The following is a 14,583-nucleotide window of genomic DNA, read 5'->3' on the forward strand; positions in this document are numbered from 1 at the left end:
AGTAGTAGTAGTAAGTAGTAGTAATAGTAGTGGTAGTAGTAATAGAAGTAGTGGTAGTCGTAGTCGTAGCAGTGGTAGTAATAGCGTCAGCCGTACTAGTAGAACACATTGAGACCTATTTGTTCAACCTTTAATACCTTCTCAACTAAATCTATATACACTGTATAATATTGTACATTTTTTAAGAAAGGATTTTGTTTTATATGCATTTAAAGTACACTCTCTGACATCACACGCTGGTCTGACTGGCTTCCTATGGGGGCTGGTTTCCTTATTTGCTAGAGCTCCTGTGAGTACTGAGCTGACCGGGCTTGCCCCTTAAATTGTCGGTGAACGGTGCAGCAAACACAAGGGCACCAGGCCCCACCAGGATGTAGCTGGGAACTTCAGTGGTGGTGATGCAGGATGGTACTTGTAGTGATTTAAGATTTCTATTTACATCTGAGTAGCTGTTGTCATGTACGTGTATAAAAAAAAATTTATCCAATGGAGCTGTTGCTGGACTAGCGCCTTGAGCGTCTCCGGACTGTGTGTGAGCTCAATAAGATATCACTATTATTATTTATTTGTAATTATTATTTCTTAAATAAAATCTATTGGGACTTATTAGCTATTTTTCTCGAAAATGTTCCAACCACCTCTTATCTCACCCACCCTCTTCGGAAATGACAGATGTAGTAAAAAATGTTGGATTAGTAGTAGTTATAGGAGTAGTAGCTGTTCTTGTTGTAGTAGTAGTAGTAGTAGTAGTAGCAACAGGAGTGGTATTATTATTATTATTAGTATAGTAGTAGTAGTAGTCGTCGTAGTAGTCATACTAGTAATACCCCTTAATACCTATATGTTCAATCTTGAATACCTTCACAACTAAATCTATATACACTATATAATATTGTAAATTTTCTAAGAAATGATTTTGTTTTGTATGCATTTAAAGTACCCTCTCTGACATCGCACGCTGGTCTGACATGCTTCCTATGGGGGATGGTGTCATTATTTGCTAGAGCTCTTGTGAGTACTGAGCTGACCGGTCTTACCCCTTAAATTGTCGGTGAACGGTGCAGCAAACACAAGGGCACCAGACCCCACCAGGATGTAGCTGGGAACTTTAGTGGAGGTGATGCAGGATGGTACTTGTAGTGATTTAAGATTTCTTTTTACTTCTAAGTAGTTGTTTGTAATGTACGTGTATAAATTTTGTATCAAAAGGAGCTGTTGCTGCGCTAGCGCCATGAGCGTCTCTGGACGGTTTGTGCGCTCAAAAAGATAACACTGTTTTTTATTATCATTATTTCTTGAATAAAATCTATTTGGACTTAACAGCCATTTTGATCGAAAGTGTTCCAACTACCATCAATCTTACTTACCCTCTTCGTACGTGACAGATGTAGTAATAATTGTTGGAGTAGTAGTAGTAGTAGTAGTAATAGGAGAAGTAGTAGTACTATTAGTAGTAGTAGTAGTAGTATTACGTAGAAGTACTAGTAGTACTTGTATTAGTAGTAGGAGTAGTAGTAGTAGTAGTAGTAGTAGTAGTAGTAGTAGTAGTAGTAGTAGTAGTAGTAGTAGTAGTAGTAGTAGTAGTAGTAGAATTTACAGTAGCAGCAGCAGCGGTTTTATTGGTGGTGCTAGTCGTAGTAGTAGTAGTACGTAGAAGTATAGTAGTAGTAGTAGTAGTAGTAGTAGTAGTAGTAGGATAAGTAGTAGTACTATTAGTAGTAGAATTTACAGTAGCAGCAGCAGCGGTTTTAGTGGTGGTGCTAGTCGTAGTAGTAGTAGTAGTAAAGTAGTAGTAGTAGTAGTAGTAAGAAGTAGTAGTAGTAGTAAAGTAGTAGAATTAGTAGTAGTAGTAGTAGTAGTAGTATTAGTAGTAGTAATAGTAGTAGTAGTAGTAGTAGTAGTAGTATAGTAGTAGTAGTAGTAAGTAGTAGTAGTAGTAGATAGTGGTAGTGGAAGTAGTAGTAACACTTCACTACCACAATGTTTACACAAATGTAGAAAACGTTGCTTTTATTACACTTAAATTTGCGACAAAAAAATCAGTCCTCATAAAGTTATACCAAACGATTTTCCCTTTTTCATTAAAATTGATACGAAGAAGGTTTAAGTGTCAAGTTTTTAGAACGTTGGCTTTTTCGGATATAAACAGTTTATCTATGATTTATGTAAAAAAAACATAGAAACTCATTGAATATGGAGTCGACTCAAGTGCACGTACATTTATATAAATAAGTGGCAAGCCGAGATTCTCATCCTCAGTCTAGAAAAGCAAGCAAGTGGCAGTACGGTACTTAAATTACACTCTGTTGAAGTTTCATCAACGCTAACCCAAGATATGTCCTGCAAATCATAAAATAATCATCAAATTAACATGTGAGTCCATGTCATGTTCCAAATAAAACCATTTTTCTCTTCAATCGACAATAAACAATTGCGTTTACGATCTCTGTATATAATTTTATGAACAGACGATATGATATCAATGCTCGCTATCGGTCATGTGATTCCCCTTTACAATTGTCCGATCCCAATAATGTAATTTACATCAAAGCTATCTGTTTTAGACGCGTGCAAACCAAAGTGCAAAAAGAAAGGGGAGAAAAATAAAAGAAGAAGCAGTTTTGAAATACTTATTATGTTAAAATTTGTCATTTGACAGATGCAATGGACATGCTGCTCCTACAACTGCTACTACAACCGCTACTGCTGCTGCTGCTACTTCTATACTACTACTACTACTACTAATACTACTATTACTACTACGACTACTAAAGCAAACTACTACATTTTTCTTCTTGTCCATTTTCTCCTTTTTTCTTCTCCTTTTCTTTTTCTTCTTGATTGATGTCAAAACTGTTAATTATAAATCATGTTTGTCACTTGATTTTTGTTGCATATGTAGCCGCTAGGAATTTAAACATAAAACGATTAATTTTGCTTGATAGCTTTGCTTACATGCACCCCCTCCCCCAAAATGAAATGAATAAATAAATAGGTAAATAAACAAATGAATGAATAAATGAAAAATAAATGAAAAAAATATATATATAAATATCCAACGTGCATCTCACTTTTATCTATCAGAAAAAAAATATTTCAAAATGCCTCGTTGGTTATAAATATTATTTTCGCGCATTTTCAGACATTGATTTGCACGTACACAATTATGACAGGGTTTGTTGAAAATCAATGCTTAATTTAGTCTGTTGCGCAAATATTGATACTGTTCTAATAGCAGAGCTCATCACCTGATCAATGTTTGTGTAAATAAACACTTCAATGTCAGCAAAATAAATGTTCTTACTCGTCGCAAGTAGACAACATTATTTGATGAATGATAATAAAACGAAACAAATATCCTTATATTATTAGGCGTCGAACATTGGTAATAAAAATTTAAACTTGGCAAATGGTTGGGATCTAACCGCTATTGGTATATGATCATCACATAGGCCCTCACAAAATGAAAAAAAATAAAGAGAGAAGATTCCACGCACGAGCCTTATTACAACAGAAAGGCAAAAGATATTCATTCGACCCAACCTATTCCATTTCTTTTTTCATTGATATCCTATAGTAGCTGATTGACAAAAGTGTATGAATATGATTAAAAAATCTAAAATCTAACTACTGATTGTAGTGATGGTAACTACTGAATTTCCTTTTGCCAAATCGGGAAAATATATCAATGACTTTGGAACTTGTTTTGACTCGCATGAAAGGCTATTTTACTGTTTCAGGTGATGAATTGGATCCCGTCAGGAGTTACATGTACCTTTATAAATGGCGATTTATTTTTTAAAGGAGCTGGTCAATGTAGCTTTTTCTGGTCAGATATGGAATGTCAGACATATATCCTACCCGCTGGTAGTAAGTGTCTGTCCCTCTAATTTCAACTTTATTCTTTAATGATTTATTTTTTAAGTGCCATGATTTTAACACACGAGTCTATGGGAAATGTTACGCGCTTGATCCCTATGGGCGATACTGTCCCTTGTGGATTGAATGCCTACCCAAACTCCTCAATATAAAACTATTTCTCACTATGTTCAGACAATTAAGCGGTACCAAAAAAACTGGATTTACTGGCTTTGCAAGGCTATATCATGTAAAGAATAAAAAAAAAATAGGTCCGTGTACGTAGGCCTATGTAGACTTTATGATGCATTTCTTTGACGCAATCTAAATATTTTAAAAAATTAACAAAGCCCTATGGACGAAAATCGTTAAAATATTATTGTCCACGGAGTTTTGATACTTTTCTTTGTTTAGACGTACTTATTATCTCCGAGCATATCATTTGACTTTATTTATAAAGACTATTATAAGTAAAGAGTCTAGACCTCTTGTGATCCGATTTATCACTGGTTTATGTTATACATCGGTCACATTTTCTCTACGGCTGCCGTACGGCAAGTCGAAAACAGCCGTTCTAACGTTTTTCGCACCAGCTACATTATAGGTGGTTTGAAGAAAAAAATAAATAAACCGGCTGATTTCAACTCGCCATACGGCCACTTTTTTATTTTTATTTTTTTTGAGCAAATATGACCGAGGTATTAGTATATACATGTAGCACCTACTTAATGTTAGAAAGACCTTGACAAATTGATATTTGTTCTACGGTTCATTGGGATGGGGTGGAGAGGACACAGAACTTTAAAGGTCAAGTCCACCCCAGCAAGATGTTGATTCGAATAAATAGAAAAAAATCAAACTAGCTTAACACCGGAGATTTTGTCAAAATCGGATGTAAAATAAGAAAGTTATGGCATTTTGAAGTTTCGCTCATTTTTCATAAAACAGTGATATGCACAACCCACTGACATGCAAATGAGTCAGTCGATGATGTCCATCACTCACTATTTCTTTTGTTTTTATTGTTTGCATTATACAATATTTCATTTTTGTCTAGCCTGCATAGCAGAGCGTCGTCAACATTGAAATCTCCACCAAGGTTAAGTTTTTGAAATGTCATCATAACTTAGAAAGTATATGAACCTAGTTTATGAAACTTAAACATAATGGTAATTAAGTATTACTGAACATCCTACCTGAGTTTCAGGTCACATAACTGAGATCAAAGGTCATTTAGAGTCAATGAACCTAGACCATGTTGGAGGAAATCAATATCGAAATCTTAACCATGGTCACATTTTTGAAATGTTGTCATAACTTCAAAAGTATGTGGACCTAGTTCATAAAACTTAGACATAAGGGTAATAGTGTATCGCCGTAGATCCTGCCTAGTTTCAGGTTACATGATTAAGGTCAAAATCACTAAGGTCAATGAACATGGCCATGTTGTTGTTTTTTTTCGGAATTGCTATCATAACTTTTATGGATCTATATAGTTCATGAAATTTGGACCTAAGGGCAACCATGTATCCCTGAATATCATATGCGAGTTTCAGGTCACATGACTACGGTCAGAGGTCACTTAGGGTCAACGAACTTTAGCCATGTTAGGGGTATTTGAGGAATTGTCATTACTTTGAAATTTTATGGATTTTGTTCATAAAACTTGGACATAAGAGCAATAAGTATCCCTGAAAATTATGTGCGAGTTTCATATCACATGACTAAGGTCAAAGGTCATTTAGGGTCAAACTTTGGTCATGTTGGGGGTATTTGTGGAAGAACTTTAACTGTAAAAGTTTATCGATCTAGTTCATGAAACTTGGACATAAGGGCAGCAATGTTTCCCTTTGCGCGTTTCAGGAACGTGGCCAAGATCAAAAGTCATTTAAAGGTCAATGAACTCTGGCCATGTTGGGAGTATGTGTTAAATTGGCATCACAACTGGGCGTTGTGGCGTGCGCCTGTAACCCAAGCTGTGGGGAAGTTACAAATTGATGCAGAGGTTCGAGCCCTGATCACGTCTTTCGGATGGTGACGTTAAAGGTCGGTCCCAGACGTAAATAATCATACCTGATTGATACACGTCTGTCAAAAACTCAAAAAATAACTAAGGGAGTTTATGGATCTAGCTCATGAAACATCGACATAAGGGTAATCAAGTATGAATGATTGTTTTGCACATGTCTTAGTTCACATGATTATGGTCAAAGGTCATTTTTGGTGAATGGACATATTTTCTCATCATATTAGTGTTTTCTTCTATGAATAATTATTCATTAGCCGTTTTCAGAGGCAGCACTGCTGGTATATCGAATTGCGTAATGCAGGCGAGACTGCCAGAGGCGTTCCACTTGTTACAGATTTGACCTTAGGGACCGACTTGACTGAACCATATATTATTAAACAATGCTGATTCCACACGTGAAGAGCTCACTTGCAAAAGGGTAAGGTCCATTTTTCATCAAATTTGATTTGTATGTCTCAATGTATAGATTTTTAGTAGTTCTATAAGATGATACCAAAGAAAAGTTGAAATTCCTATTACAAAGTGAACTAAAATGGCAAAGAAAAACCACGCTTTTTTCAAAAGGGGTTAGGTCTATTTGAGTTTAATTACAAAAGGGGTTAGGTCCACACATATTTTTGGGGAAAAGAATGTCTTTAAAAATATGAAGACAGGTAGATTTATTTTATACCCAATTTTATGTTCTCATGGTAGGGTATCATGAAAATTCAGTTTCGCATAAGAATATTGCAATATGGGAGAATAAAAACATGATTTTCTTGGAGTGGACCTAAACCCCTTTTGCAAACAAACTCTTCTGAAGAACTCATTTGTCAAAAGGGGTTAGGTCCATTTTTCATAAATTTTATTGTTTTCTGTCTCTAAACCTCTAATTTTGTTAAGTCACTCTGAGGATACCAAAGAAAATTTGAAATTCAAATGAAAACGTGAATGAAAGTGGCAAAGAGAAATCACCTTTTTCATCAAAAGAGATTGGATTCATTTAAGTTTACTTATAAAAGGGGTTAGGTCCACAATGATAATGATTTTTTGTTAGTATATAAAATATTTAAAAAAATGAATGTATTTAATCATTTAGCCAGTACATAATTATGCATGAGTACAATGCCTTCACATTTACCCGGTTGTTACTTGTGGAAGCAAAATAATATTTTTCCAAAACTGTGATCGAAGCTCTCCTCCCCCCCCCCCCCCTCTCTCTCTTGTTGGCGGTGCAAAAGAGAGAGGAAAGAAGGAAGAAGAATAGGAGAAAGTGAAAAAAAAAAAAATAACAATGAAATGCGGGGAAATGTGAAGAATTTCAGGAGAAAAAAATGTAATGTACAAATACAAAATCAGGTACATGTAGTTATATATAAACAACAAAGCAGTGTTGTAGTGCCTTGATGCTCGACCTTGGCCTTAAGGCGCCTTAAGGCCTATTTTTTCAAAGCCTTGCCTTGAACATTCAAGCCTTGGCCTTGAGAGGGCCTTGGCCTTGGCCTTGAGGATTTTGAGCCTTGAAATTTCAAGGCTTTAAAGGCATTTTCAAGGCTTTTTCAAGGCATTTTGTATTTTGTACTTTCATTTGTTTTATAAAAGTAATTATAAATGTTTCAATTGTTCTGTATATCTAATGACACTAAATACTACCAGTCAGCAGCAGCAGAAGCAGTAAGTGTACTTAGCAGTGCCATCAATTGCAATTATCATCACATAATTATGTAACAAAGAGAAGTGATGAAAATTGATATTATTTATTGGTAATATGATGTAATCATGACTAATAAGGATAATGACAATATCAATAATAATGATAATAATTATGATAAGGATTATAGTCAGTGGCGTAACTACAGGGGGGGCATGGGGGCACGTGCCCCCCCCCCCCAATCGGCTGACTAAAAAAAGGAGGAAAAGAGGGAGAAAGGAAGAGAAACGTAGTGGGAAAGAAGACATTAATGTTCATTATAATGTTATAATTATGTTATGTTACATTACATAAGAAACATTTTTTTCATATAAATGAAACATAATTGGCTCAGGGCATATATGTCTTCATTGTTCCTGGTTCTCCCATTGTCTGTTTACCGAGATATATAATCCTGCTATACTAAAACCTCCCGTTTTCAAGTCAATATACACCAAACTACCAAATATATTTCCTCGCACTTCGAGTTATTCTTTTACAATAGTATGCTTCTTTTTCATGAATACTTTAAGTGATTGTCCAATTTTAAGGTCTTAATATAAAACATTTCCTGTCCGCCAAGTTCGCAGTAGTGGATTGGTGAAAGATGTTTGCTCTCCATCAATTCCTAGAATGAGTCCTTAAAATGTCCCTTTTCTGTTTTCTGATCTGAATATCAAAAATTTTCAGCTCGCGCTTCGCGCTCGCATAATTTGGTTGGTGAACTACGTAAGGTCTTCTTGAATTCCTACAAACAAGCCTTAAAATGCCCCTCTTCAGGTCTGAATTTCCTAAATTTTCAGCTCGTGCTTCGCGCGCAAAATTTGATTAGTGAGATGGGTATGTTAATCATGATTACAAGTGCTTTATGTGCATGTTTAGATGTAATTCTAACAAAATCAGCAAGCGCTTATTGGCACTCCCATTAAACGACTGGTGAGATGTGTATAATCTTAATAGATAAAAGATTCCTAAAATATAGTCCTTAAAATCTTCCTGTTTGGGGTCAATATTTACAAAAATTTCAGTTCGCGCTTCGCGCTCGCATTATTTAGCGAGACAGGTACGTATCATAATTACAAAAGATTGATTGTAATGTCCCTTTTTAGGTTTGAATATCAAAAATTTTAAGCTCGCGCTTCGCGCTCGCATTATTTGACTAATGAGATACATGTCCGTTTATTGGCACTGTCCTTAAAAAAAATATCTCTATTAGGTCAGTATACCTGGCAACTGGGCGCGCTTCGCGAGCTCACTAGGCAGTTCCAAGTTTTTTGCTGGTGCCCCCCAATGCCGTGACCCACGTTACGCCACTGAATATAGTGATTTTATGACAGGAATAATTCTGACAGATCTGACTGCAATTTTGACAACAATTTTCATACTTTAAAAATAGCTTACTCTAAAGAATGATAACAAGGTGATTTCTATTCCATTAGGTTTTCCTTGTATTATTTTCTTTGACCAACAAGAATGTTTTAAGTCTTAATGATATTCTGAAAAGATTCGGTAAACTTGAACACAAACTTCAATTTCATCATTTCCAGATGGGCCATGGCATCAATGGCATGATGAGCCAAAAAAATTTGAGGGACCAAGTATGGCATACAGAGCAAAATTTTAGGTTTCAAAATCAACAAATTTTTGATTGTGCTTGCATAAATTATTGTTAAGTAAGGTTCGCATTCAATTTACACAAAAAAATGCTTAGAATGTCTACATGTAGTTATTAGGTCGAATATTACAAATTTTTGAGCTCGCGCTTTGCGCTCGCATTATTTGATTGGTGAGTTATGTATCCTATTTATGAGTCACTAAATGCAGTCCAGAACAGCTTCCTTTTGTGGTCAGTAAAAATTTCAGCTCGTGTTTTGTGCTCGCGTTAATTTGTTTAGTAAGATGCACACCTTTTTCATGATTACAAAAACAGCTCGAAATATTTAATTTTCATTTCTTTTTACATCTTATTACAACATCTCGCAAGGATGCCCTTTTAACAGTGATTAGCACCATAATTGACCAAAATCCAGTTTTTACAACAACTTCAAAATTGATCTTTTTTTTCAAAACCACTTTCTCGCTATGCTTTCTATAGCGGGAAATTAAAGCCTAAATCAAAATATCTGTCTTATCAATTAGAAATCACTTAAAAAGCTTTGCTGAACTGCACCAAAATTCTCATTTTGACTTTGTAAGTGCATTTTTGGCTTTGACCTCCCCCCCCCAAAAAAAAAATACATTCTGCCTCCCCTGTACCAGGTAGAGGAGAAAGACATATGTTGAGAATGGGCATGCGAGGATCAGATCACCTTGGTAATAATAATTATTGCAATGTGAATCGCCTAGAACAATAATTTTTATGTCTAAATCTACATGATCTATCATGAAATTATTTTCGTTTTAAATGTACAAGGGTCAAAAATTTTGCTCGCTCACACCTTTTATACATTTGGTCCTGTGTGTCATGTATGCCGCCTAAGCATTGTCTATTTTTTTTCCATATATTGTACAATTGAAATGCCTTGGCCTTGGCCTTGAGGTTTTCAGGCCTTGGCCTCAGCCTTGGTTATTGAAGCCTTGGCCTTGGGTATTAAAGCCTTGGCCTTGGCCTTGGAGGTTTGAGCCTTGACTACAACACTGCAACAAAGTGCTTGCTCTACGGGCTCATATTGCCTATATACAAATGTACGTTAATGAAGATTGCATGGCGCTGAACTGTCTCATCTTTAATTCAGTCAACAAAGAAAACTAAGCCCCACGTTATGCTTTCATTAGTATGGTAGAGGTGATATTAAGCATCCTGTTATGATAGCATGTTGACAGTGCTCACTTTCAGGTTATTGTTTTGTTTAATAACGGTAATTGTTAATGTTTTAATTAATGCAAAGAAAATGAACTACAAAATGTCAAATTTATGGTTCCATTCTTACGTTCATTAAACGAAAAAAGTTTATATCAGAATACAGCATTCATAGCAGTTATTTTCTCCGGTCGTTGCCGTCTCTGTTGACCGATGAGTCAACGGTGTACCTTCGTGGTCATCCGGGGTTCTCGAAGAGATGCCTTGATGATTCCGGACTTGGCTTTGCTCCTGCCCGGCTTGGCTCTGGCGACGTTGCAATACATCATTGGTTTCCTCCAAGCTATTCTCAAAGTTGCAGATTTCCTTGATAGACATGCTCGGCGTATCACGGGCGGGTGATTTCATGATGTCTGCCACACCAGCACCTTGGTAGCCCTCGTATTCTTTTATTTGAACACTAGAATAGAAATATATGTCACGAAATGTGCTTTGAGACTTAGGGCTTATGATCTTCACAATCTCGCCGGCAATCTTGTTCGAATTTAGAATAGCTCGTACGTCTCCTGTAGAGAGTCGGGTAGTCTCCAGGCAGGTGGGACAGATGACTTTACAGCTTTCTTCTGAATTTTCTGCTTGGGTCAAGAGGCACTCCGTACAAAACGTGTGGTGACATCCGAGATACCTTGGTTCTTTCAGGATGCCTTTGCAAAGGTCGCATGTTAGCACCTTTTTCATGATTTCCACCGCGGTCGTGGGGGATACTGCCATAGCTCGGGTGATCTGTGAACAGCAAAACAACAAATTAGAAAGCATTATAAGATGCGTGGAATATTTCTTTTAGGTTTGGATTTCCTTACGATTTGAACCGCACGAACTCCTCGCCTGCTACCTCGAGATATATACCCTCTCCGGACATAGTTGTAGTAGCCTAGTAGAGGTAGAAGTAGTAATAGAAGTTATTGCCATTTCGTCCACTGCCATTTTGTCCACTACCACATGGTCTAATATTATTTCGTCTAAATGGTTGTAGACGAATTGGCTATAGACTAACTGGCTATTAGACTAAATGGCTATTAGACGAAATGGTGATTGGACGAAATGGGTGGTAGACGAAATGTTGATGGACAAATGGCATTAGACGAAATGAATGTAGACCATGGGTGAGTGGACGGATGGCGTAGACGAATTGGCAATTACCGTAATAGCAGTAGTGGTAGTAGTAGTAGTAGTAGTAGTAGTATAGTAGTAGTAGTATAGTATAGTAGTAGTAGTAGTGGTAGTAGTAGGTAGTAGTGGTATAGTAGTGTAGTAGTAGTGGTAGTAGTAGTGGTAGTAGTAGTGGTAGTAGTAGTAGTAGTAGTAGTAGTAGAGTAGTAGTAGTAGTAGTAGTGGTAGTAGTAGTGGTAGTAGTAGTAGTAGTAGTAGTAGTAGTAGTAGTAGTAGTAGTAGTAGTAGTAGTAGTAGAAGTAGTAGTAGTATTAGTAGTATAGTAGTAGTAGTATAGTAGTAGTAGTAGTAGTATAGTAGTAGTAGTAGTAGTAGTAGTAGTAGTAGTAACAAAGATTACAAAAAAATAATGATAATCATATTTACAAAAAGATGAATAGGAATATAAAAAAAGCATACAACTCATTGGAATACGGAGTCGTCGACTTAAGTGCATGTACATCTATGTAAATAAGTAGCAAGCCTAAATTCATCATCTTCAGGCTAGAAAAGAAAGCAAGTGGCAGTACGGTACCTTTTACACTCTGTTAAAGTTTAGAAGCATTAAATTCATCAGCGCTGCCCCAAAATATGTCCCGCAAATCATAAAATTGTTGTTAAATCAAAAAGTGACTCCCACTGACTCGTGTTCCAAATGAAATCAACTTTTCTCTTTGAATAAGACAGATATATATATCTTCAATCGATAATATACGATCTCTGTACACAATTTTTGAAAAGACGATATGGAATCGGCAAAGCTAACTATTACTCATGGGATTCCACTTAGGTACAATTGTCCGATTCCAGGAATGTAAACACACATTAATGGCACTTTAAATCTGTTTTAGACGCGTGCAAACCAAAGTGCAAAAAGGGGGAGAACAATCGAAGAAGCAGCAGTTATTAGATATATTCTGTTAAAACTTGTCATTTGACAGATGCAATGAACATGGTACTACTACAACAACACCTACTACTGCTACTACTACTTCTTCTTTTACTACTACTACTACTACTACTACTACTACTACTACTACTACTACTACTACTACTACTACTACTACTATTACTACTACTACTACTACTACTACTACTACTACAACTACTACTTTCTTTCTTCCTTCTTTTTCATGTAGAGCCGCTTTGATTTTATGTATTCCAAATTTTCTGATCCTTCATTAAGCACAAACGATTCATCTTGACTGATAGCTTTGCTTACATGGACACTACCCCCCCCCCGGTCAACAAATATAATAAAATATATTGAAATAAATGAATAAATACCAAATGCGCCTCTCACATTTTCTATCAAAACAATAAATGGTTCAAAATGCCTCGTTGGGTATATATTTGTATTATTTTTGCGCAGATGGTAAGGAAATTAAATAATCGCCCGCCCCCTTTCAGAGTCAGCTCCCCTTTCGGGGTGTGTGTGGGTACGAATATTCGTACTCGAAAATATGATTTTCTGTACGAAGCTATGAACAATAATAGCATCCAGCGAGTCCTGTTGAACAAACGTTAGCGATTGAACAGTTATCAAGCCTGATTTTCATGATTAATTGTACACTATATTGTCAATGCAATCAATCGTAAAAAAATCTACAATGATCGATATGCTTTTCGATGCGGACCCTTGAATGAAAGTCTACAATAGTATCATATTCTATGTGCAAGAGAGTGTAGCGACCGAGCAAAACTTAAAATTTACCTGGTTAGTTTTTTTGCGCAAGGGAATGGGCAAGAACTTTTTTTTTAATTTCACCATCGAAGGTTAGTATTAAGAACTCCCAAAACGGTATGAAAAGGATCGTGCTCTGACGCGCTACCCACCCCCTCCCTTTTTGTTTAGTTTCCCGGTACAAATGAAATATTTTCGATCTACGATTTAAGATTGTTACCTTGCCCTTTTATTTTGTATTTTCGATTTGTTTTTTGTTCACCGACCCACGGGAAAATGGGATTGTTGTGTATGATGATGATGATAAAAGGCTATTTTATGCTAACTAGCGCCATCTGCATGTACGTTTCGTCAATTATTGCAAACTGATTCCTGCAACCAGAGTCCAACAGATTTTATCCCGATCTTCGTAAACCAGTTTCAAGCAGAGATAAACGCTTCCTCGCTCTCTTGCTATCAATACCAACGGGGAAAAGAAGTGACATTTTATATTATTAGCCATGAAATTGTCATTTGAAAATTAAAAAAAAATAGGTAATGAGCTATAAAGAAAAATGTTGTTTGAAGTGGTCAGACATGTCGCACGGGGAAATATGTCATAAAGCTATCCTTGTCCCCCAAAATGATTGCAATTCTCGTTATACTATAATAATGCAATCGCTGACCCCCCCCCCCTCCCTCCCCATTATGACAGTTTCTTTTGGGGGGTGTAAAAGCAACGCCCCTCCCCAATCCCCAACACCCCCGTAAATGGTGCCATCAGTTATAAGTATTTCACAAGCTATCAGAACTGCGACATAAGCAATGCACGCCATCATCCATTCTAACTCTCATGGATCACGAACAATCCACCAAAGGTCAGAGACTCGGATTTAATACTGGCAAACTTCGAAGTCCGATATTCTCATGGATTGTCGAATATTACCTGGATAAAGCTACGTCCCATCTCGTTTGAAGCCATGTTCATCATAATCTCTGCGGGAGGACATTTCAACATGATTCGCTTCTTAATTTTAAACTTCAAATCACTACCCTGTCTGCTGACAGTATCGCTTAAAGCAATAAATACTATGACTGGTATGTTTCCACGTAATATTTCCCTGGGGAGCATTTCATGAAATGAATAGCTGTGATTTTCACTATTTGCGAAAGCTGCGGAAACATTTTCCTCTAATTGGCTCTGAACAAAATTCTCAGTGAATACCACTGCGTAATTTCGTTTTATGAAATGATCCCCTGGTCCTTAAAGGGATAGTCCAGGCTGGAAATAATTCTCAATAAATAGAGTAAAACTCACAGAGCAAAATGCTGAAAATTTGATCAAAACCGGATAA

General features: G+C 36.4%; 1 protein-coding gene across 1 annotated transcript; it reads right to left on the reverse strand.

Moving 5' to 3' along the window:
• Positions 1-10,506: 10,506 nt before the first annotated feature.
• LOC121426675 (tripartite motif-containing protein 72-like) lies at positions 10,507-14,210 on the reverse strand. Its single transcript, XM_041623048.1, has 2 exons — positions 14,175-14,210; positions 10,507-11,139 (listed from the first exon to the last, which is right to left on the reverse strand). Exons 1-2 carry the CDS (start codon positions 14,208-14,210, stop codon positions 10,507-10,509), a joined length of 669 nt encoding a protein of 222 aa, XP_041478982.1.
• Between the last annotated feature and the right edge of the window lie 373 nt (positions 14,211-14,583).

Source organism: Lytechinus variegatus, chromosome 13 (assembly GCF_018143015.1).
Source record: "Lytechinus variegatus isolate NC3 chromosome 13, Lvar_3.0, whole genome shotgun sequence".
Lineage (NCBI taxonomy): Eukaryota > Metazoa > Echinodermata > Echinoidea > Temnopleuroida > Toxopneustidae > Lytechinus > Lytechinus variegatus.